Genomic DNA, 24,746 nt, shown 5'->3' on the forward strand with positions numbered 1-24,746 from the left:
GTTTCCTGAGTGTGACTTCCAGAGGTTAAGAACAAGGGTATTGAAAGTCTAAGTCCAAGGGGTGCACGCCCAGATGCCCAGTGCCCTGGCTCCCTCTTCCATCACAGCTCAGTCTCACCGCCCCCACTCCACCGCCCCTCACCCCACATCTCACTCATTCAGAAGTTCTTCTCGATTCGATTGGTCATTATGTGCCAGGTTCTGGGAGATTAAAAAAAGGAGTAAAGCAGAGATCCTGCCCTTTAGGGGCAATCAGGCTGGTCAGGAGAACAGAGATGGGTGGTTGATAGGGGCTCGGCTCAGCTGTGGCGCACTTGACTTTAAAGCCACACACTGGCAGGCAGTACTAGGGGCTATGTATGCCATGTAGAGCGGAGGTCCTCCACGCTGCCTGCCACAGCGTCCTGCACCGGTGTGGTAAGGACCACATCATACTATGTTAATTACACATTATCCTTGGAGAGACCAGGAGACCAGGACACATGAGAAGGCTCCCACAGCCTGCAGGGACAGGCCACCCCCAAAACAGCCCCCCTGAAGTCCCCTGGTGGCCTCATGCTTAGCAGGCCAGGCTTTCGGTGCCATGGCCTAGGTTCAATCTCTGGACAGGGAACTGAGATATCCGACAAGCAGTGGGTGCAGTGAAACAAAAACAAAAAAACCAGCCCACCGAGGCCACGCGGACAGGACAGCGGTTCCCCAGTGGAGAACCCAAGGGACGCTTCCCCAGAGACCAGGCTGCAGCTGACACTCCTGAGACCCCGGCTCACGTCCGCACCCTCGCGGACACACCGTCCGCGAGGCTGGGAATAATGTGAGCAGCACACACGTACGCTTCTATACAGTGTTTATTTGTTCTGTAACAATTCACATTTTAAACAGTGCTTCCTGACAACGTACCAGCTGGCTCTCCTTAAACACGGGTACTAAGGATGGCCATTCACATTCGAAGGGGCGGGGGGAAGCCACCGACCACACGAGGAAAGGCGGCAGAGACCCTCTGGGAGGGGATGGTGGGGAAGATGTTATCTAGGGTGGAGGGTTCATAAGGGACGTAAACAGGAGATGCTGGGAGAAGGAACAGCCTTGTGTTCTCAGAAGTCAGTACCGTTTCTAAGTAGTGGTTGATGGGCTCTGCTGGCACCCCGAGTGGAGCGCAGGGGAGGAGAGGAGCCCTTCCTGTCTTAGACATCTGGTCAGGGGGTTGCCTGAGAAGAGAAGGAAGTTCAGGGACATGTTTGACAATAGCCCAGCACCCACACCAGTCAGATGAAGCTTCCTCGATCTTCATCCATCATGTACACCCCACTGTACTGGCTGCAAGAGAAAGAGGAAACCTGTGTCCTGCTGTTTTAGCCAGAGAGAGATTCAAAGTGATCAAGGTCAAAACAGTCTCTGTTAAGTTGGTTTGCAAACACACCACAAAGAATTCAGGGACTTTTTTCCCCCTGACTGCTACTGATGTATTTCTGGGACACGCCCAGCATAAATACACTCTCCCGCCCTCAACAGTCCCTCTCAAACCAGATCCTCAGTAAACAACTCTGCATTTGACTCTTGCCCACAGTGGGTGGCTTCCCAGGAAGCGTCCATGTGGCAGGGCCCCAGGTGGCCCAGCCCCAGGCCACATGATGGCCACTCAGGCTTTAGGTATTCAGCTGACTGTGAATTAGTCCTTAGAATTCTCTCCTAGACCAAATTTGATCCTACATCCTTCTAGCCAGGCAGATTAAAACCCTAGAAGTGAATCTGGAATCAATCCCTTGCTCCTGGATATCTTCTAATTGTTCCCCTAAGTTTACAATAAGCTGGACCCAAACATGCCTTTCAAAGAGCTAGAACCAAATTTGCTTTCAGAGGGGATGGGAGGGCAGAAACCTGATTAAAAGACCAGTCTACAGGCTGGGCACCATGGTTGCTTAGAGCTCTGGCTACCAACTTTCTGTTAGGTCACAATGCCTACCAGTGGGCAATTCAGACAGATCCCTTTAAATCTGGCATCCCAACTTTCTGTAATCTCTGAAGTCGAGTAACCTATTAACACAAGCTAAAAAGACACAGGTTTAAGTCAAGAGAGAACCTGAGTGTACTCAGGGATGACTTATCAAAATTATTCCAGAACAAAAGTGGTTCTCCTCCGGCTCATGTGGGATTCCCTGCTGTATGAACAATGGTCTAGACGTTTAACAGAGAACCTGATAAAGTAACATATCCATACAGAAGAAGGAAGAAGGAAGCGCTAGAGATAACTCTATAGAATTTCACCACTTATAAAAGCTATAGTATTTACAGAGACATTTTCTCAAAATACTCTACTTCAAGGGTTCTACAAGGAAGAGGAGTGTACACGGCAGAACGTTTGCATGCTGGGCTCAAGAAGCCAGAGCCAAAGTCCTGAAACAGCTTGGCTCTCGCGCAAGCAAAGCAGAAATTTCCCTGAATAAAAGAGCAGAAAGGAAGATGCCCATGAGGAGAAGATGCTGAGAAAGCAGAGTGGAGATGAAAGGGGGCTGAGGCTGCCTGCCTCAGTTGTTCCTGACTTGAGTTTTCCTCTAAGCTGAGGATGGCATACACATAAGCACATCCGCAATAAACACGATAAAAATGACCACGAGAGGCAGAATGATACCAACCGAGACATAGCCTCTGGACCTTGCTGGGGGAGGGGCTGGGGGGAGGGGGGGATTTAAACCACTTTTGCTCCCTTTCCAATAGTCAGAATGGGAGGAAATTATTGCAAACAAAGCAATTGACAAAGGATTAATTTCCAAAATCTATAAGCAGCTCACAGCTCAACAGCACAAAAACAACCCAATCAAAAACGGGCAGAAGACCCAGACAGACGTTTCTCCAAAGAAGATATGTTATTGTTGTTCAGTTGCTAAGTCATGTCTGACTCTTTGCAATCCCATGGATTACAGCACATCAGTCTTCTCTGTCCTCCACTATCTCCTTGCTCATCTCTCTCCATTGAGTCGGTGATGCTATCTAACCATCTCATCCTTTGCCGCCCCCTTCTCCTTTTGCCTTCAGTCTTTCTCAGGAAGAAGACATACAGATGGCCTATAAACACATGAAAAGATGCTCAACAACCTCTGGGCCACCAGGGAAGCCCTCACTCATTATTAGAGAAATGCAAACCAAAACTACAACGAGGTGTCGCCTCACACCAATCAGGGTTAATCGTTATGGTCATTACACCTACAGAGAAGGAATATGTGAGGAGACGAGACAGGAGGCCTAAGATGAGGAAGAAATGAGAATTCTGGCTGGCTCATGCTATCCCGTGTCAGTCTTTCTTGCTGCTGCCAAGGTCAGGGGCCAGGCGAGGTACCAGCAGGGGGGACTAGGAGAGAGACCAGCAGAGGGGGAATAGGGGAGAGAGGCTGAGGGGCCCTCCAAGTCAGAGGTGGGCTACCTGTCTCAAGAGGACCCAAACCAACAAGATGTGTTTCAGGCGGATGAGAACCTGGGAGCTTACGATGTGCGTATCTAGAGAAGGCTTCATCACCACATGAACAGACAGATACACGCTCAGGGCGTTAGGCACAGCAAAACGTTCCAGGGAAGGACTTCACTGGAATTTCCCAGCCAGGGTTCATACATTAGACAAACAGAAAATAAAACAGTAAGATTCACAGTTCCAAACTATCCACACAGAGTGCCTAGGAGAAGGGGTTAATTCAGGGGTCGGGCGGGCAGGTAAGATACCCCAGCCAAATGGGTGGTGCTGTTATCGAAGAATTCCAAGTGCCTTTCGAAGTGCCTGGCGACGGTCACGCAGAGGAGGTGGAAGGGGGTGACAGAAGTCCTCCTCTCCAAAGCACTATGTTTACACCCGCTGGGGAGGGACAGTGCCACTCCGTTCACTTCTTCTGGAACTGAAGAGTCCAGCAGCCTAGATCTAGGGAGAAAAGGGCACGAATCAGTGACTTTAATTTTTTTCATGGTAGAGACATGGAAGGACTCTCAAGGTAGAATATCCCTCTATTTCCCTATCCTTTTGTTTTAGCCTCCAAAGTTTACAAGTGTCCCTCCAGAAAGGCCCAGAGACTTTATCTTTTTCCACGATTCATTCTTGAACATTGAACTAGGCTGTCATATTGGCTAGGGCAGGGGGTGCGTTTTGAGCAAGACAACCAGTCCGTCCTACAGGAAATTAACCCTGAATAGTCACTGGGAGGACTGATGCTGAAGGTGAAGCTCCAATACTTTGGTCACATGATGCGAAGAGCTGACTCACTGGAAAAGACCCTGATGCTGGGAAAGACTTCAGGCCAGGAGGAGAAGAGGCCAGCAGAGGATGAGATGGTTGGATGGTGTCGTTGACTCAATGGACATGAGTTTGAGCAAACTCCAGGAGATGGTGAAGGCCAGGGAAGCCTGGCATGCTGCAGTTCATGCGGTCAAAGAGTCAAACACAACTTAGCAATTCAACAACAACACTAAGAGTTCTTCACAGCAGGTAACTGCCACAAGCCCTGCACGAAGCTGGCATCACCAGCCTTACCCAGGAAAGACCTGGAGTAACAGCAAAAGCTATGATCCCACACTTCCAAATGTCTCCTCTAAGAAAGAGGGTACCATTTCCAGCTCAGAACAACCAAGCAATAGTTCAAGGTCATCACTCACCCCTATGAAATAATGCTGGTCCAAAACAGCTATTTCCTGATACCTAGCAACTCAAGGTGCCCACCCGCACCCCTGACCTTCTAAAGAGCAGACTTGGAGTTGGCTGTGTTTGCCCTTCACCCTCAAGAGTAACCACACACTTTCTTTCCCAAGCTTGTCACCTGGTAGGGAGAGTCGACGAACTTTATCCTCGAGAGGAATCTGCGCAGCTCCCCGCGGCCGATTTTGGGGGTGGTCTCCTCCAGCTGGACCATCTGGCCTTCCATCAGTGCCCACCGCAGACTGAGCTTGCTGACCACCAGGGGTGCCGGGTGCCCTTCAGAGCTGGGCCCTGTTGTCCTGGTAACGTAAAAGGCGTCTTTCCACAGGTCGTTGATCCCAACTGAGGCAGGATACAAAGGAGAGCAGTCAATGAGGACAGAAGACTTGGGCTCACAGGAGAGTGGCTGGGCTCAAGACTCATTCACCCATTTCCTCCTCTGCTGATTCATGCAAGACGTTTACTGCGTGCTAATCAACACAAGGGACCGACTAGACTATGGGTGCACACTGGTGAGCAGCTGGTGGCCAGCAAAGCGGCAAATCCTCTGTTTCTATACCTGCGCTTCTCCACAGCGGCTACCTTTTTGCACTTAATAATTTCTTTATCTTGGCTGTGTTGGGTCTTCATTGTGTCTCGTGGGATCTCTCATTGCAGCACACAGACTCTCTGGTTGTGGCGCACAGACTTCAGTAGTTGTGGCACAGGCTTAGTTGCTCTGTGGCACATGGAATCTTAGTTCCCTGACCAGGGGTCGAACCCATGTCCCTTGCATTTCAAGGTGGATTCTTTACATTGAGCTACCAGGTAAGTCCCAAAGCTGCTTCTGAGAAAGCCCAAGATCAGGAAGTGAGGGGACTGGCCAACTGCGGTAGAAAACGGAGCACAACAAACTAGAAATTCTGGTAACTCCTAGATTGTCAGTGCCTCGTGGCCTAATCTCTGTACCAAGTTAGTGTTTATTCTGCCTCATCTATAAACCAGGTGTTGCAATAAAAATGGTCTTGATTCTTAATTACCATTATGTAATGTTCATTGGAACAATGATTGGTTCAAAATTGGGAAAGGAATACAATAAGGCTGTATAACTGTCACCTTACTTATTTAACTTATATGCAGAGTACATTATGCAAAATGCAGGGCTGGATGAATGATAATCTATAATCAAGACTGCTGGGAGGAATACCAATAACCGGAGATATGCAGATGACACCCTAATGACAAAAAGCAAGGAGGAGCTAAAGAGCCTCTTGATGAGGTTGAAAGAGGAGAGTGAAAAAGTTGGCTTGAAACTCAACATTATAAAAACTAAGATCATGGCATCTGGTCCCATCACTTCATGGCAAAAAGAAGGGGAAAAAGTGGAAAGGGGAAAAGTGGAAGCAGTGACCCTGGGCTCCAAAATCTCTGTGGACAGTGACTGCAGCCATGAAATTAAAAGATCCTTGCTCCTTGGAAGGAAAGCTGTGACAAACCTAGACAGTGTATTAAAAAGCAGAGACATCATTTTGCTGACAAAGGTCAGCACTGTCAAAGCTATGGTTTTTCCAGTAGTCATGTATGGATGTGAGAGCTGGACCATAAGGAACGCCTGAACACCAAAGAACTGATGCTTTTGAACTGTGGTACTGGAGAAGACTTGAGAGTCCCTTGGACTGCAAGGAGATCAAACCAGTCAATCTTAAATAAAATCAGTCCTCAATATTCATTGGAAGGACTGATGCTGAAGCCGAAGCTCCAATATTTTGACCACCTGATGCCAAGAGCTGACTCACTGGAAAAGACCCTGATGCTGGGAACGATTGAGGGCAGAAGGGGCAGCAGAGGATGAAATGGTTGCATAGCATCACTGACTCAGTGGGCATGAATTTGAGCAAACTCTGGGAGCTGATGATGGACAGGGAGGCCTGGTGGGCTGCAGTCCATGGGGTCACAAAGAGTTGGACACAACTTGGCAACTGAACAACCACATGAAACATCATTTGCCAATGTTAGTGGTTATGAGTGGTCAGACTGCAGGTGACTTTTCTTCTTCCCTTTTCCTCTTGGCTCCAGTTTCCATGCACTGGGCATGTGCAGTAAGAAAGTCTCTATGGAGACTAACCCACTCCAGTATTCTTGCCTGGCAAATCTCACAGAGGAGCCTGGGGGGCTACAGTCCACGAGGTCGCAAAGAATCGGACATGACTGAGCCTAAACAAATGCCCTGAGGAAATATCCTGCCTCTGTTTTATCCTTTGCAGTGAGTTCTGGCTCCTAAGCTCCTACAGGGTTGAGAAACTACTCTGATTTGTATTCCCAGCACTAGGCGCAGTGCCTGGCCCATGGCTGACGACAGGTAAACGGCTGCTGAAACATTAGCTCCCTGAACGCTTGGGGATGGGATAGCACTGCCCGGTAGCTTCTAGCATTCTAGAATGTTCGGGGACTGTGGGTCCTCACCCTGTGAGCCAGGTACAGCCTCAGAGGGCACTCTTGGGCAGTGGCCCCAGGCGCCATGGTACCAAGGGAAATGCAGGGAGCCGCTCAGGGCACACGTCCTGCTCTCATCCACAGCACACACCTCATCCCCCTCACCCAGCCAGCACGTCCCCTCCCCTCCTCTGCATCACCCCCAGGGACTTACCCTCTGAAGCTGTCACAGTGCCAGTGGCATTGGCCAGATCCAGGAGGATGGAGGGGAAGGTGGGATGCAGGAGGTATAGGTGGTGAAGGCTGGGTGGCCCAGTTCCCAGGACAACATCCTGATGATGAGAAACAGGGAGAGCAGAGGTCAGTCCACATTCCCTTGTACAACGTTGCTCAGATGAAGGGACGGCAGAGATGGTGGGGGTTACTCATCTACTATGAGGCCAAGCCCCGATCCCACTCCAGGGCATGTATGAGAGAAACTCCACGTACGAGAGACATGTCATTTCAAATCTCAAAACACTGGCTAAACACTAACTTCATCAAACCACCAGAGCTGGAAAACGCTTTCTCCCTCATAGGAAACAGGAAGGAAGAAAGAAAATAGGCATGCCCCAGGAGAGAAAATGATGGAGCCCTCACAGTCTGGTGCCTCGGCGAGTATCAGGAACAGTTCTTCCCTGGCAGCAGGAGGGGCTTGTCAAGGGAAAGCCTGCTTATAAAAACACGGTGAACCAAAGACTCCTGCTTTTACTGGATAGCAAAGCCAACTGCAAGTGTCAAGCTAAAAAATAAATTCATGAAAATCTTATCTATTCCTGAAATAAATAAGACATGGATCAGACACTCATTAATTACAAAAACAAAAATCCCAAGATCTCATTGTCAGTCTCCTGACCCCCTAAGGCAGAAGCAATGCACACTGGAACTTTCTTCACCATCTGACTGCATGCAAGGTTGATATTCTGCAGACACAACACCGTACAGCACAGGAACCCCGTGAATGGGTACCCAGTGCCTCCCCTCCCGGGAGTGAGTGTCAGCCCTGCTCCTCCACAGTCAGCAGGGGAGGGGTCACTTGGGCGGGAAGCTCACAACCCCGCTCCCACCAGTACCCACAGAGCATAAAAGGGACTTCCCATATCCAGGATCCCAGCACCATGGGCAGCTCACATGACAAGAAAATAGCTTATTCATGTCACAGACACCTAAGTTACCAGGGGAGAAGGCTAGGGCGAAGGGATAGTTAGGGAGTTTGGGACTGACATGTACACACTGCCATATTTAAAATGGATAACCACGTGTGGCTGAGTCCCTTTGTGGTCCACCTGAAACTATCACAACATTGGTAATTGGCTATAGTCCAATATAAAAAGTTATTTTGAAAAAAAAAGGATAACCAAGAAGGGTGTACAGTATAGCACAGGGAACTGTGTTCAACATTCTGTAACAACCTAAATGGGAAGAGAATTTGAAAAAGAAGAGATACATGTATGTATATATAACTGAATTTCTCTGCTGTACACCTGATACTAACACATTATTAATCAACTATGTGAAAGGGAAAGTGTTAGCTGCTCAGTCAAATCCCACTCTCTGCAACCCCAAGGATTGTAGTCCGCCAGGCTCCTCTCAGTCCATGGGACTCTCCAGGCAAGAATACTGGAGAGGGTTCCTGTGCCCTTCTCCAGGGGATCTTCTCGACCCAGGGATCGAACCCGGGTCTCTCGCATCTCCTGCATTAGCAGGTGGGTTCTTTACCAGTACCACTCCAAAAATTTAAAAAAAGAAAGAAAGAAAGGACATAGCCAACGTCCCTCCTCACTGCCTACAGAATGGAGCCCAAACTCCTTCGCATGAAAACCATGTAACCTAAATCAGCCTTTCCCAGCCTCCTATGATTATCTGCCTGCACATCCATGCTCCAAGAAGGTCTGTGAAACAAGCTCACACTTCACCAGGCTTTACCTGTCCTTGGCCAATTTCATTTCCCCTTGGACATCATCCTCAAGAGCCACTCTTCCACATTAAAACACTTGTCACGAGGTCTCCAACTCGATGCCACCTCTTGCGTGAAAAGCTCCCTAATCGCCTCCCCCCTCCACAAAATGAAGACCCTCCTCCTTTGGTGCTTCCATCTAAACTTTGTATCTGCACCCCCTTAGAGCATTTGTAGCCTGCTTTTGTTTTGTGCTTGTTTGTAGTTGCTTACATTTGACAGTCATCTGGTCTGAGTCCCTCGTTTTATTAAATGAGGAAACCAGGAAGTTAAATGTTAGGTAGAATGTCCACGGTCATACATTAGGGAACTTCAGAGTTAGGACAATCATCATTGGAAATCTTATCCTAAAGCGAGGGACTATATTAGCATCTGCATTAACAGATAAAGAGCGTGAGACTCAGAAAAGGTAAGTTCTAGAGTGCATGGCTGATGAACTCAGGACTCCCCCTCCGTCAGGCTCCCCATCACCCAGGATCATCTGCTTGTCCTCCAGATGGCAGCACTGTCCCCAGTTTATCCTGAGGTCCCTGGCGCACAGTAGGTGCTGGTCAACTTGGGTTTAACTAAACTAAATCAGAGTGAGTCTTACTCAAAACCCCCTGGCACCCGGCAGGGGCAGCACGCCCATCTCCTCAACCCCATTAAAGCCCCTCAGGATAGTACTGAAGATGTTCTCAGGGCTTCCCTGGCGGCTCAGTAGTGAAGAATCTGCCTGCCAGTGAAGGAGATGTGGGTTCGATCCCTAGTCTGGGAAGATCCCGCGTGCCAGAGTGCAGTAACTGCTGAGCCCATGCACCACATCTACTGAATCTGTGCTCTCGAGCCCGGGAACCACAACTACGGAGTCCACGTGCTGCAGCTACTAAAGCCCGTACGCCCTAGGGCCCATGGGAAGCCACTGCAACTGAGAGCAGCGCCCACTCACTCCAACTGGAGAAAAGCCCGCACAGAGACGAAGACCAGCACAGCCAAAAATTAAGTAAGTAATTAAATCAAAAAGAAATCTGTTCTCGAATCTGCCTTCTGCACATCAGAACGTCTCTCCTGTGAACCCCCAGGGGAACCTTCATCTTCAGCCGATGGAGAGAGTCAGAGATGACTTAGCGACTAGAAACAACAACATGGTTTCCTCACAACACTGAGATGGTTTCTGCTGCACAGTGAAGCGAATCAGCCTTATGCACACACACGCCCTCCCTTCTGGGTTTCCCTCCCATCCAGGTCACTGTCTCTACCCACAACCGCTCTGAAGAGAGCAGGTCTAACAAGACCTCCAGACCCGGTCAGCCTCAAGAGCAGGTGCCGTCTGACATTAGGCTCACTCACAGGATTGGGCGATGCAGCTGACAGCCCTTCAGCCCAGAAGAGGAAGACAGATTTCTGCTCCACAGTGGCTGCTGATGTGGCCGGAGTTTCTTTCATGTGACACGGGATGCTGTAACTCCACGTGACCAGGCCAGAGTCTCCGTCCACCACCATCACCTGCAGAAGAGAAGGCGATGAGTATGACCCATCCTCAGAGAGACAGCAAAACGCACAAACACAAAGCCAGACAAAAACCCACAGACACGCAAACACCACACACATTAACGGAGCTTAAACCAGATGCAAACAATGGGGTGTTCAGGGAGCGTTACGTAACAACTAGGTTCAGGAGTCTGGGCAAGGACATGAACTTGGGCAAACTCTGGAAGACAGAGAGGGACATGGGGGCCTGGTGTGCTACAGTCCATGGGGTCACAAAGATTCGGACATGACTTAGCAACTCAACAACAACAACCAGAAGTCTAGACAGAGCCTGAAGGACTGAAGAATTCCCGGTGGGAGGGGACATTACAAATCATCAAGGCCTCCTCTCATCGTCAGATGAGGAAACAGAGGCTCAGAGACAGGAAGTGACACCGATTACTCTGTACTTGGGGCGGTCCTGGGCAGAGCAGCCATTCCGCTGTGGAGGAGCTAAAACCCATGCCTCGTCTCTGTCCCTTCCTGCTGGTGACCATGGCCAACCACAGTTAGGGGAACACGATCAGGTGACAGCTCAGTCCTGTCCCCTGTGCTTTAGAGTCTCACTCTGCTATGTGCAACCTGGCAGGTGCAGCTCAGCCCAAGGGGAGCCGCAAATTTACAAGAGCAAACTCTGAACAGGCAAAAAATTAATAAATTAAGAGAAAATTCACTCAGCTGTATCTCTCAAAAGATAATTAAGGGGAATTCAAAATCCCTGGCTGCATGCATACTTCCTCATCACCCCAAATCCCTCATACTGCACAGTTCTAGAACAAAACAGCTTCCCATCTGCCAAAATTCCAGGGACTTCCCTGATGGCTGAGTATGGCTGAGTGGGCAAAGAATGTGCCTGCAATGCAGGAGCTGCAGAAGACTTGGGTTCAATCCCTGGGTCGAGAAGATGCCCTACAGGAGAACAAAGCAACCCACTCCAGTATTCTTGACCGGGAAATCCTATGGCTAGAGGCATCTGGCAGGCTACAGTCCATGGGGTCGCAGAGAGTCAGACACGACTTAGCGACCAGATGACAACAACATTGGTGACCTTGGAATATACTCCACCATACATCTCAGGGACTCTGAGCTCCTGAGTGGATCTGCCCTGCTTCTAGAAATGCAATTCAACTGCCAGGCCCTGATAACCTTTCCCTCCTTCATGAAGTCTTCCATGACAACCCACTGCCCCAGCTGGCCTACCTTCTCTGAAATCTCAGTACATAAACTGAAGTGGTACATTTATTGGTACCAGCCTTTCCCCAGCAAGAGACTTCAGAAAGCACATGGACACTGAGAATCCACAAGGAACTGCTATACAAGGAGTAGGGCAGTGAGAAAAGCTTCTGCTGCTGTAGATGTTAGCACTGCATTGTGACTGTTCATTTTACCCATCCAGCTACACTTGGAGTTCTTGGAAGGAAGGGACCGTGTTTTAAGGTTCTTTCTATTTTTCATGATGCCAAGCGCAGGCCTGGACACCACGTTCATTCTGGATATATGTTCTGACTGATCTTCATCCCCAGGTTTTACCTTTTTCATCCCAACTCCATTTGGTATCTGCAGAAGGAAATCTATCGTCTCATCATCCGTGAAATACCCCGGAGTAGGCTGGCTGCAAGTGAAAGCAATGTGAGTGATAGGAAGTGAAGGACCAAAAGGGGAGAATGGGACCCCCCTCCCCGTGCACCGGCTCCAGATATTAACATCAAGCAATGGTTCCGCACGGTTTTTTTTTTTTTCAACGCTAACTGTGTAAGAGGTCTTTTCAGGAGAAGACGACTTTTGTCTTCCCAGAAGACAAAGCCTCTAATTTGCTCTATGAGGCAGATAGCAACCCCAAACCACAGACAGGTTGGGACCTGCGCAGGCCTCAAACCGCACGGTTTTGAGTGAGTAGAAGCACATCACTAACCTGTGCGGGCCTTGCAGGCCCAAGACCCAGGAACGGGTGAGGTTCTGCCCCCGAAGCAGGACGAGGCCTTGTCTGGTTGTGATCAGGAGGTTGCTGCTGTTGGAATCCGGCGCCTTCACCATCTGGAGGAGCTCCACCCCATCGCTGAGTTAAACGAGAGACCCCGACAGTCTCAGCCTGGGGTGAAATTCCTGCCCATATATTCTGGCTAATCCTCTAAGTGCAGATGTCTGTACAGACCCTTGCATTAGTCTCCTACCAGGATCTTGTCTTGGGACTTTCCTGGTGGTCCAGTGGTTAAGACTCCATGCTTAAATTGCAGGTGACATGTGTTTGCTCCCTGGTAGGGGGAGTGAGATCCCACATGCTACATGGTGTAACCAAAAAAAATTTTTTTCTTAAAAAGAGGGGTACTCTTGCTGTTTCATTTGAATCTCTTTTTCCTGGTTTCTTTAGAAATCAAGGAGCCCTAGAAAATTTATGCAATTTCAGAAGGAAAAGACAAGAAAAGTGCCCCTCACACTGGATGCTCTGAAAAGATAACAGAGCTGAGAACAATCACAGGGAAGGAGCCAGAGGTGGGGACAGGATGCCTGAAACTGTCATTACGCTTGGACAGCAGCTCATTCTCGTCGTTGCTGTTGTTGTCACTAAGTTGTATCCGACTCTGTGATCCCATGGACTGCAGCACACCAGGCTTCCCTGTCCTTCAGCATCTCCCGGAGTTTGCTCAAACTCATGTCCATTGAGTCAGTGATGCTATCTAACCATTTCATTCTCTGTCACCCCCTTCTCCTCCTGCCTTCAATCTCTCCCAGCATCAGGGTCTTCTCTAATGAGTTGGCTTCCCCCATCAAGGGGCTAAAATACTGGAGCTTCAGCACCAGCTCACACTCGACACTTCATCAAATTATTGGGTTTGTCAAAAAGTTCATTTGGGTTTTTCTGTCTGACTCTGTGCGACCCCATAGACGGCAGCCCACCAGGCTCCCCCGTCCCTGGGATTCTCCAGGCAAGAACACTGGAGTGGGCTGCCGTTTCCTTCTCCAATGCGTGAAAGTGAAGTTGCTAGGACCACTCTATTTAACATCTGTCAAATGCACTGACACAATGTGATACTGCCTAAGACAATGCTGGGTCCCCAGTGGCTCAGCAGCGAGAAATCCACCTACAATGCAAGTGACATGGGTTCAATCCCTGGGTCGAGAAGATGCCCTGGAGAAGAAAATGGCAACCTACTCCAATATTCTTACCTGGGATATCCCATGGACAGAGGAGCCTGGTGGGCTATAGTCCATGGGGTTGCAAGGAGTTGGATAGGACTGAGTCAGACACACTTAGCACTGAACAGCAACAAAGAAAATGCTAGAAGATGATCTGAAGCTTCTGGTAGAAAAATAACAAAGAAAATTATTACCCAGGCCCAGGATGAAATGGATAACATCCACTGCATATGACAAATAACAAGCTTTTAGTTAAGAAAAAAATGAGGCAAAAAAAAATAGATTTCGTGGATGTTATTTTTTTCCTCTGCCACAATGATTCTTTAAGAGAAAAACACAGGAACACAGCAGGGCTGATCCTTCAGCAGAGTTTTACAAGCAATTCTGTTAAATAAATCCCATTTCCCTACCTGAGGTTCCCCAGTCTCAACTGCCCTGCTCTGACTCCCACTCCAAATACCCTTCTCTGCCCGCTGTGTGCAAAGTGATCACCTACATACAGACATCAACACATTATGTTGCCAGGAGAAGAGCATTTCTAATTCCTTGTAACCAGATTAGGAGGTGGTCCACAAAGGCCAGGCACCATTTTTACCCCCAAACCTCTGCCCACGTGTCTGCCAGCCCACCAGACACCGAGATTCCAGGCAAGCGTGGGCTCAGGTCTCACCATGGCAGGACCAGACGGCTGCCCACCTGTAAACATCAATGAGCTCAGACAGATTGACGGATCTCTGCTTCTCCCACTCAGGTTCCTCTATCTGCAGGGAAGGTGGTAAGTTGTCTCGATTTTGGGCCTGGATGAAAATATCCCGCAGGGCGACAGCCTGGATATTACCTAACAGCACAGAAGAACCAACATGGAGAAGCTGAACTCCATAGAACTTTCCCAGGGGGAGGACAGGAGTGGGAGACCCAGAGCCCGGGAGGAGGGATGGGTTCACACAGGGAGCCAGTAGGGAGGTGGCTAAGCAGATGCTGGGCAGTCTTCTCATTGGAGAAGGCGGCCAGGGACAGCAGAGTGAATACCCTGTGGCAGGGGGTCCCCGGCAGAGGAGGTGACAGAGGGCTGGTGTTGGAGACTCCAGGCTTTCTCCCCATCGTCCAGGGAGACCACCACACACCCATGGGGACAGCAGCAAAAACGAGCCTCACTTCTTACCAAAGCCAAACAGGATGTAGGCGGCCCCGCTGGCAGTGATGTAAACCTGAGGGCCAATCAGGTTGCCCACTCCCACGATGTTATACTTCACAGGTCGGCCCACGGGGCTCCCTGTCCGGCCAGACACCAGCAGAAAACACAGATCCTGCTGATACAGTGAAAGACCGGGGTTGAGTCCATAGAGACCCTGTTGCTACCGAATCAAGTCCTGTCTCCACAGTCATTCCTTCTCGTCAGCTAAGGGGTCAGAAACACCTCCCAAAGTTGAAAAGCCCAAGGCCACACCTGCTTTGCCGTATTTCCCAGGAAGTTAGAAAGTGAAGCAAATGCCCCATTCCCTTGTAAGATACAAGCCAAGGGCACCTGCATGGTGATTTGGGCAACTTCTCCAAAGTACAGCTGTTGCTGAGGAGCAGTCTCCTGAAGCACTGAACTCTAGCCTAGAGCTACATACAGGACCTACCAGTCACTACCCACCCCTATACCCATAAATCCCCAGCAATATGTGGTCCCACAAGAATCAGTGCAGGCCATGTGCTCCCATTATAACACACATGTCTGGCCTGGCCACTATCAACCTCACTCGCAAGCAGACATCAGCAAACCTTTTCTGGGAAGGGCAAGACAGTAAACATTTTATGTTTTCCAGCCAGGTAGTTTCCACAGCAACTACTCTACTCTACTCTAGTGAAAAAGCAGCCATAGACAATATGTGAATGAATAGATGTGACAATAAAACTTTATTTACAAAAACAAACAGTGGGCCCAACTTGGCCTGCAAGCCATGGTTTACCAACCCCTGCACGAGAGGGTTTTCTTTTGGGAATAGAGGCACTGGTTGAGAAATACAAGGACTACATTGCTGTCTTGATTTCAGTAAAGCTTTTGACTGAGTTTATTGTCATGAATACTTATGGACAAGATAAAGAGATATGGTTCTCAGTGTACCCCAGGAAGGGGCCAGTGCCAACCCAGAGGGAGTTTTGGTGGAATGTCACTTCACCCAGCTATTATCTTATTCCTATTGCTCATTCTTTTATCAAAGACATGAATGAATAGAATTCAGGTTTATCACAAAGCTGAGAGAGATAGCTAGTATGCTATATGACAAACTGAAAATTCCAAAAAGTCTTAGGCTGGAAGATGGGTCAAAATCTGAAAGAAAAAAATTGGCCCGTTAATTAAGACATGGATATTTCATGGTAACAAGACTTACTGTGGTGATCATTTTGAAATATATACGAATATCAAATTGGTATGATGTATACCAGGAACGAACATAATATTGCAGGTTAATTATATTATACTTCAAAAACAAATTCGTAGAAAAAGAAATCAGATTCATGGTTCTAGAGGCAGGGGGTGGGAGGAGGGGGCATTGAAGGAAGGTAATTGAAACTGACAAACTCCAGCTCTAAGATAAATAAGTATTAGAGATGTAATATACAACATAATAAATATAATTAACAGTTATAAGTCATATATCCTAAGAGTTTTTATCACAAGGAAAAATTTTTTCTATTTCTTTAATTTTGCATCAGTATGAGATAACAGATGTTCGCTAAATTTATTGTGGTCATCGTTTCATGACGTATGTAAGTCAAATCATTTTGCTGTAACACCTTAAACAGTGCTATATGTCAGTTATACAGTGCTATTATGTCAGCTATATCTCAATAAAACTGGAAGGAAAAAAGAATGGGAGTAGTGGGAAAGATGTGGGTGTTTTAACTGATTATAAACAAAAACAGGAAGGGTATCACCATCTTTGGCTGCATTTATACATATATGGAGTCAATATCAGAAGAAGTAACAATTTCTTTATTTTATATAACTGGTTATATTACAAACAGAATACTGTTTTCATTTATCGGTACCACATAAAAGAAATACAGACAAAGTGGAGTGAAAAAAGAAAGAAATCAAGAAAGAAGGGGTCTGGATCATGTTGCATGAGGAACAGTATGAGAAACTAGCTATTCAGGCTTCCCTGGTGGCTCAGGTGGTAAAGAATCTGCCTGAAATGTAGGAGACCTGGGTTTGATCCCTGGTTCAGGAGGGATTCCCTAGAGGAGGGGATGGCTGTCCACTCCAGTATCCTTGCCGGAAGAATTCCACAGACAGACGACCCTGGCGGGCTACAGTCCATGAGGTCACAAAGAGTTAGACACGATTGAGAGACTAACACTTCCTCTTTTTTTTAAGCCTTGACAGTAGCAGGCTTTAGAGGGACCAGGCTTCCAGCGAAAGAGCGTTCATGTAGAAGAGGATTAGATTCATTCAGAGTGCTCTACGGGGCTGATGTGGGCACAGTGAATGGAGGCTAGGAGAAAGCAGGTTTCTCACCCATAAGACAGAAATTTCTAGAGAAAACCAAGAATGAAATATACCAGGTCACAAATCAGTGCTATTGCCATCAGCCTGAGGACTCAGAGGGTATGGCTGCCCACGTGTCTGGAACAGTGCATCAGTGACTGCAGCGCAGCGTGACAGCGTTAACGTCATGGCTTCCAAGGTCCACTCCCTCTGACGTGCTAGCCCAGGTGCGCTCTGTAACCCCAGCCGGGTCCCGACGTCCCAAGGCCGCCTCACTCTAAGCCCAGATCTAAGAATGCTGCCCCTCGAAATCAAAGACCTGACACGCCTCATTCCCCCTTCCATGCCTACAGCGGACAGCAAGCGTGTTCCTCGGGTTCTTTGTCGCTGGTACAGAAGTCAGAAAGGTCAGTATGAAGATGAAGCGATGGCTCTGAACCCACCACTTCTCCCAAGACTGCTACTCCTGCCTATCACTTTCCAGACAGAATGGAGACTGGTCCACATCCACATCCCTACCCCCACCACCAAAAAAAAAAAAAACAGGCACAGAGTAGGACTAGGTGAGAAGTCAACTCTTCTAACAGAGCCTCCCCAGCATGGAGGGCTCCTCAGTCAGGTCCCAGCCATCGTCCTGTCCCCTGCTCCTGGCCAGCAAGAAGCCAGACGGAGGAGTCAAGGCCAAGATTTATAACCTTGTTCGCGACATGCAAATCTGTCTGATGTTTTGCTGTGCTTCTGCCAACAACCATAGTTCCTTAAAACAACAAAAAAACAAAAACTAAACTCCCCATACTTCTCACTCCCTGACAGATGAACCTTCTGAAACTCACTTCCTGATGAATGGAATTGTTAAAATGTTCCCGACTCCCCAGTCTCTTCATTCACAGCAACCAGAATGAAAAAAGATTATGTGCAGAATTCTAGACATTTTGGTTCAATCTTCTCTGAGACCAACTGGCCAACTGAAGAAAAACAAACAGAAAGGACCCCTAAAAGTGACTCATCTTTGGAAATTTCCCTCATGATCTGTCTTCTTTTCTCTCATCTCATGAACATAAAGTATCATCTGAAGTACTAGGGCAGGGCTCCTGAAACTTGTGACTGGTAGGGCACTCTGAGTTAGTTTATGGTTCTCTTGACAAAAAACCATAAAGTACTGACAAGTTTAACTCCATTCTAAATAATTTCATTTGCATATTTTATACTAATAACTCCATTCCACGTATGCATTACAAAAACCATGAGGTCTCATCAAATTACAATAAGCTACAATGTTCTACAGACACATCTGTCCACAAATATTCTTGGCCAATTGTTTAATTCTTCTGTCCATGAGCCTTTTCTGGCAGATGCAGGCTAGAGAGTCCAAGAAAAAGTCTAAGAGAAAGTCTGACAGAAGTTCTGAGAAAAGCTTCAGGAATGAAAACTTAAGACTGAGACAATTCTGGCCATTAATATATTCTTTCCTGTGATTTAGGGAACATACTATTATTTTATCTGTGCAGAGAATAGCTAGTTGCCAGGCACTGGAATTCCAACAAAGCAAAAATTGAGGAGCAAAATTTAGGGACTACTGTACCAGAGTGAGTCTGCAGTCACAGCCTAAACAACAACTCTTTTTTTTCTGGTCCCTGTTGTTATTACTTGTTGCACTTACAATTATATATATGTGTATATATATATATATCCTATGGACTTTCTATCAGTCTATCTCACTGGTTTATAGTTGCAATAAAAGTTAAACATATTAATATATTCCCATTCCTTTTGTCACTTATGTCTGAATGCGATAAGATGATAAGAGGCCAAACCAACATGCCTCCACAAACCTTAGTTTCTTCACTGACGCATTTTTAACTGGTTAATGCCCAAGTTCACATGTCAACCCTTGTATGTCAAATACGAAGAGACAAAGCTCCACTGTAAAATCAACAATACAATACATACTCTTGGTGAAAAATAGGTACCACTTCAGGCATTTGAAATATGTTAGTTCTAATTTTCATAACAATCCTGCAAGTAGAGTAACATCCCCACTTTACATACGATGTAACCAGAGCTGGGACAGGCTCTGTGGTTTACCAAGAGCACAGAGCAGTAGAGCGGGAATTCAAACACAGACCTATTTGGCTCCCAAGCTCCACCATGCACGTCAATGGAACCAGGTGAATGGGTTCATACTGGCAATTTATTCACCTGAACTCACAAAGAGAATTTATTGAAAGCTAGTAGCATATTCAAAAGTAGAAACATTACTTTGCCAACAAAGGTCCGTCTAGTCAAGGATATAGTTTTTCCTGTGGTCATATATGGATGTGAGAGTTGGACTGTAAAGAAAGCTGAGCACCAAAGAATTGATGCTTTTGAACTGTGGTGTTGGAGAAGACTCTTGAGAGGCCCTTGGACTGCAAGGAGATCCAACCAGTCCATTCTGAAGGAGATCAGCCCTGGGTGTTCTTTGGAAGGAATGATGCTGAAGCTGAAGCTCCAGTACTTTGGCCACTTCATGTGAAGAGCTGACTCATTGGAAAAGACTCTGATGCTGGGAGGGATTGGGGGCAGGAGGAAAAGGGGACGACAGAGGATGAGATGGCTGGATGGCATCACTGACTTGATGGATGTGACTTTGAGTGAACTCCGGGAGTTGGTGATGGACAGGGAGGCCTGACGTGCTGCGATTCATGGGGTCGCAAAGAGCTGGACACAACTGAGCGACTGAACTGAACTGAACTGAACTGAAGCCCTTGTAATGAGGCGGTTTCAAGCAGCGTTTCTAGTAATGATACTAGGAAGTGACCAAAGTTGCCTTCCCTGTAAGAGACAAGGACAGCTGAGCATGGCACATACCTGCAACTCCCCAAAGGCCAGAACCGCGAGGTCTCTAACACCATCTTCATCCACATCTGGCAGTACCACGGCCGGGGCGGCCAGGGTCCCGTTGGATAAGTAGTTTGGGTTTAAAGTCCACATGGCTTTCCCTGGGGAAGGATCAAATTGCTGATCACAACGAGCGCTTTCTGCCTCTACAAAAGGCAGATGCTAGGCTCCCAGGCCAGAAAAGAGACTCAAAAGGGCTGAGTGACAGACAGAAACTCCTACACACTTTTCCCTTTAGTTTGTATCTTGCTGGGGAGAAAGGTAGCAGGGAGTGTGAACTGAAATCTGCAAGTATTTGGCTATCAAGTCCATATAATAACCCAACACCTGGGTTTTTTAGGTAATAGGGACATGATGAAGTTTTTTCAAGAAAGAAAAGCCCCCTTGTCTGGAATGGAGGAATTGATCTGTTAAAGATGATTCCAACTACTAAGGAACTGTCCAAGGACAGCCAAACAGAAGCCCAACTCCCTCCCTCTGGCACATGTTCAGAGGAGTAGAGAAACCGTAAAAGATGACCTCAGTTCTGGAGTTAACTCACATGCAAAATTTTTCCTTCACTCAGAAGAACCCCATTCCCAGACTCCAATCTTTACACCTAGGAAGGAGGCTACTTACCCAGCTTTATTTGAGTCCAAGGTTAAGAGCACACTGGAAGTGTAAGACTCTGTAAGGAGGCTCCATAATACTTGATTTTTTTCTCTCTCTTTTGTCACATATGTCTGAATGTGATAAGATGAGAAGAGGCCAAACCAACAAGCCTCCACAAACCTTAAGTTTTTTCACTGGCCTACTTTTAACTGGTTAATGCCCAAGTTTACATGTGAACCCTTATATATCAAATACAAAGAGACAAAGCTCCACTGTCTTCTGTACAAAGAACACAGCAGGGAGATTATTTCAAAACCGAAAGCCCTAGGGCAGTTTCTGTTTGGATAACTCAGTTTAGCCCTATCCTATCACCAAACAGGTTGAACCATGGATGTGCTACTCTACTTAAACCCTTTCTCTTATTTCCCTCAATATCCACCTTCCAGAGCAGGAGATCAGACCTCCCACCATGAGAGAGCGGAACGTCCCTTCCCTACCAGACTGCTCTAATCGAAGATGAGGGCTGCCAGGAGCAGGGCCCTCTCGTGGCCAGCGATCTTTACCTGACGTCCCGTTGAACGCACTGAGCATCTTGTGTGTCCCCGTCACCAGGCAGACAGTTTTGGCCATGTCCCCTGGTGTCAGATCCAAACAGGTAATATCTCGGGCTTCCTCGGGGAGGGGACTAGACCACAGCGTGCTGCCGTTCATCCCCGAAAGGCACACGAGGACAGCAGGGGGTCTGGAGACACCTAAAAGCACACAAGAGACGGCAAAGGGAGGAAGCCAAGGAGATGAGAGGGAGATATGAGCAGGGGAGCAAGAAAGCTAAAGGACCTGTGTGCTCAGCTCCCCCCCCCCCCATATTTCTGGGAAAAAGGTCTGCGAACGGGGCACCTGTCACATCTGTTCAACACATCTCTCATGTAAGGTGAGCTGCCGGGACCTCCTCCAGACGACCTGTGTGCACCTTCACTCTCACACCCTGTCTATTGACATGTCTGTCGCCTTAGTCCTGCTAAGCAGAGGTATCCTTAAGGCTAAAGCCTGCCACGTTCATTTTTGCATCCTCGGTGCTTTGCAAAGCACCTGGCACATAAAGCAGCCAACTGCTTTCTGAATAAAAGGAGCAAAATCAAGAATATGAAAAAGGAGTGGTTGGAAACAAAACAAACAAAAAACCCAGACGGCAAGGTTATGCTCAAAAATTCAAGAACGATCTAGGGACTTCCCTGGTGCCCCAGTGGTTAAGGCTCCGAACTTCCAATGCAGGTGGTGCAGGTTCGATCCCTGGTTGGGCAACTAAGATCCCACATGCTGCATGGTGTGGCCAAAAAACACGAAAATTAAGACTGATGTAGAATATGTGGAGAGAAGGGAGCAAAGTGCCTGAACTGTCATCACTGCTAGCAAATGCAGGGAGCAGAAAAGAATCTTTTTTAAAACTAAACCGGAAGATGACACACAGCGATGCTCTCAGGAGGTCCCCTGGTCTGGAGTCCCATGGACTCAGCTGATCTGGTCCCAGGAATACTTGGGGAAACTTAGTACTGAGGTCCAAGGACAGCTGATAAAGGATACGCGCAGCCCGCTTCTGTAACAAACAATCCTCTGCGTCACGCAGCAGCCCTATCAGAAGCATCATGTTCGCTCTCGCCAGTTTCACACTCACTTTCAGGACGGGCAGAAGGCCCAGCTCACTTCCCCACTTCTAGCAAGAGCTAATAAGGACTGGACATGTAGGTTTTACAGCTTCACTGTGCCTAGTCCTTGAAACTGTTAATTAAATATATACAACCAAGGGGACTTACTGGGGGCATGGAGTGGTTAAGACTCCAAGCTTCCACTGCAGGGGACACAGGTTCAATGCCTGTTAGGGAACGAAGATCCCACATGCCACATAATATGCTCAAAAAATTGAAATAAACAAACAATCTAAAAGCAAGTAACAAACTGGCTCACTCATTCAGACCTTGTTGCCAGAGCTGCAATTTACATGGTAAATCGTGGCAATACATGTTATCTCCCAGACTTCCCAGGGACGCTCTCATTAACAGACTTGGCTGTCCTTCCCTCTTCAAATCCCTACCAACTCCACATCAACTGTGTGACTCATCTTTTTCTGGGTGGTGATGGGTGATCCCTTCTCTACCAGACGACGACTCCTTGAGGCAGAGACCACTCTCCTTGGTAGCTCAACAGAACCAGTGCAGCTCTATGCAAGGAGCACAGCAGGTCATATAAGAAACGCAGTCCTCCTCACATCCAGTGGCACAGACCTTTGAACCCACTGGCTGGGGTTACGGGCACAGCAGTCTGACATAAGGGTCAAGGTCATGAACTCCCCAGAATCTCCAAGCTGTACAATTTGGATCCCAGTTTTACCACTGCCACTGTGGGGCTTCAGGTAAGTTCCTTCACCTCACTATGCCTCAGTTTTCCCCATCTGCAAATAGGGATAATAACATTAGTCTGTCTTATAGGAACACTGAGGGATAAATCCATTCATAATATGTATATACAATAGTGCATAGCACATAGAAAGTACTATGTGTTCACTTTATTATTTTTTTTTTATAATCTATAACCAAATCAGGCTGGTCCATCTTATGTCCAAACTCAAATCATGCAAAATACCAAATGACTAAAAAAAAATCTCTAAAAAGTGAATGGGGGGAGTTTTTACTTCAAAAGCTGATCAGTCATAAGCAGAAAAAATATATAAATATAATTAAAGTTCAATCATATAAGTCAATTTCTAGGCTAGAGGTTCTTCCCATAAAAAAAAAATTATACCCAAATTGCTTCCACATATTGCACAAGCCCTGGGAAGATATTTCTCTACAATGTACCTAAACTTTTATTTCAGGGCCTGAATGATTAAAAAGTAGCTAGGAGGTTGTGCATGCGTGCTCACTCACTGAGGTGTGTCCGACTCTTTGTGACCCCATGGACTATAGTGGGGCCAAGCTCCTCTGCCATGGAATTTTCCAGGCAAGAGAAAATTTCTAGGCAATTTTCTCCTACTGAAGAGGGTTGCCATTTCCTCCTCCAGGGGATCTTCCCAACCCAGGGATCAAACCCGCATCTCCTGAACTGGCATCTCCTGTGTCTCATGCATTAGTAGGCGGACCCCTGGGAAGCCCTAGGAGGGCGTTCTCTGCCTCCAACCATAGCTACTGTTATCAGTTTACAGACTGCAGCTCAAATCCACTTAAATGAAGACTGCAGGGCAAACCCAAAAGCCCCATGAACCTATGCTGAAAATGTAATTTTTTTGTTTCTGAAGTTGATATGTATCAGCTGGGGTCCCCCCAGAAAACAGCCCACTCAAGTAGGGTAAGTTGTGAAGGTTTAATAAAGACATAAAGATGTGGTCAGGGTGTAGAGAAATCACAAGAGACAGTACAGTCCCTCAGAACTGTGACCACTCCCAGGACCCAAGAGACAGGGGAGGAAGGAAGGAGTCTCAGAAGCCAGAAAAAGAAGGTCCGTGGGAGGACCACCTTGAGACAGACTGTGACCTCTGATCAAGGAGACCCAATGGGGAAAGCCCGGGAAATAAATACCTCTGGTTACTCTGCCTCTCCTCCAGCTTCTGGCCTGTGCTCCCCACTGGCCAAACCTAATGGAAGCCTGCAGACCGGCGAACCTGCTGACTTAATGCATACAGGTCCGCTTCTCATCCCTCAGGGAGCAGGATGGGGAGCAGAGACAAAGGAGCAAACAGATGGGGTCAGAGGAAAACACCCAGGCAAGACGTACATGCGTAAGGATATGTTAGAACATCAGTAACAGCTTTCTGCCAGGGATGAGAGCCTATGTTTATTATCATCTAAGAGGCCAGGGAGGACTGACTCAGGGAAAATTCAAGCAACCAAAGCGCTGGTGCTATTCAGGGCAGGCGTGTGGCCAAGAAACCTTGTCTCTGGATCTCAGGGTCGTCGCTGAACAGGGCGGCCACTGAAAGTGCCCTGCAGCTCTCACTTGCCATGACTTCTTCAAACAGGCATTATGTACAAGCTCCTGCATGAACCTGACTTATGTTTAATGCCCAGGGATTCTAGCTGCCC

General features: G+C 47.5%; 1 protein-coding gene across 2 annotated transcripts in view; it reads right to left on the reverse strand.

Moving 5' to 3' along the window:
• Positions 1-830: 830 nt before the first annotated feature.
• Positions 831-24,746, reverse strand: part of FAM234B (family with sequence similarity 234 member B) — a 39,937-nt gene continuing 16,021 nt past the window's right edge. Inside the window, exons 5-14 of one of the 2 annotated variants that reach the window (XM_069581276.1) lie at positions 21,237-21,425; positions 20,053-20,183; positions 14,887-15,031; positions 14,421-14,562; positions 12,502-12,645; positions 12,120-12,201; positions 10,410-10,565; positions 7,299-7,416; positions 4,794-5,014; positions 831-3,904 (exon numbers count right to left, since the gene is read on the reverse strand). In XM_069581276.1, coding sequence (XP_069437377.1) covers positions 3,899-3,904; positions 4,794-5,014; positions 7,299-7,416; positions 10,410-10,565; positions 12,120-12,201; positions 12,502-12,645; positions 14,421-14,562; positions 14,887-15,031; positions 20,053-20,183; positions 21,237-21,425 — 1,334 coding nt within the window. In that variant the 3' untranslated portion in view covers positions 831-3,898. Of the gene's footprint in view, positions 3,905-4,793; positions 5,015-7,298; positions 7,417-10,409; positions 10,566-12,119; positions 12,202-12,501; positions 12,646-14,420; positions 14,563-14,886; positions 15,035-20,052; positions 20,184-21,236; positions 21,426-24,746 lie in introns of both variants that reach the window. The other variant, XM_069581277.1, reaches the window with a different exon arrangement.

This window comes from Ovis canadensis, chromosome 3, assembly GCF_042477335.2.
Source record: "Ovis canadensis isolate MfBH-ARS-UI-01 breed Bighorn chromosome 3, ARS-UI_OviCan_v2, whole genome shotgun sequence".
Taxonomy (NCBI): domain Eukaryota; kingdom Metazoa; phylum Chordata; class Mammalia; order Artiodactyla; family Bovidae; genus Ovis; species Ovis canadensis.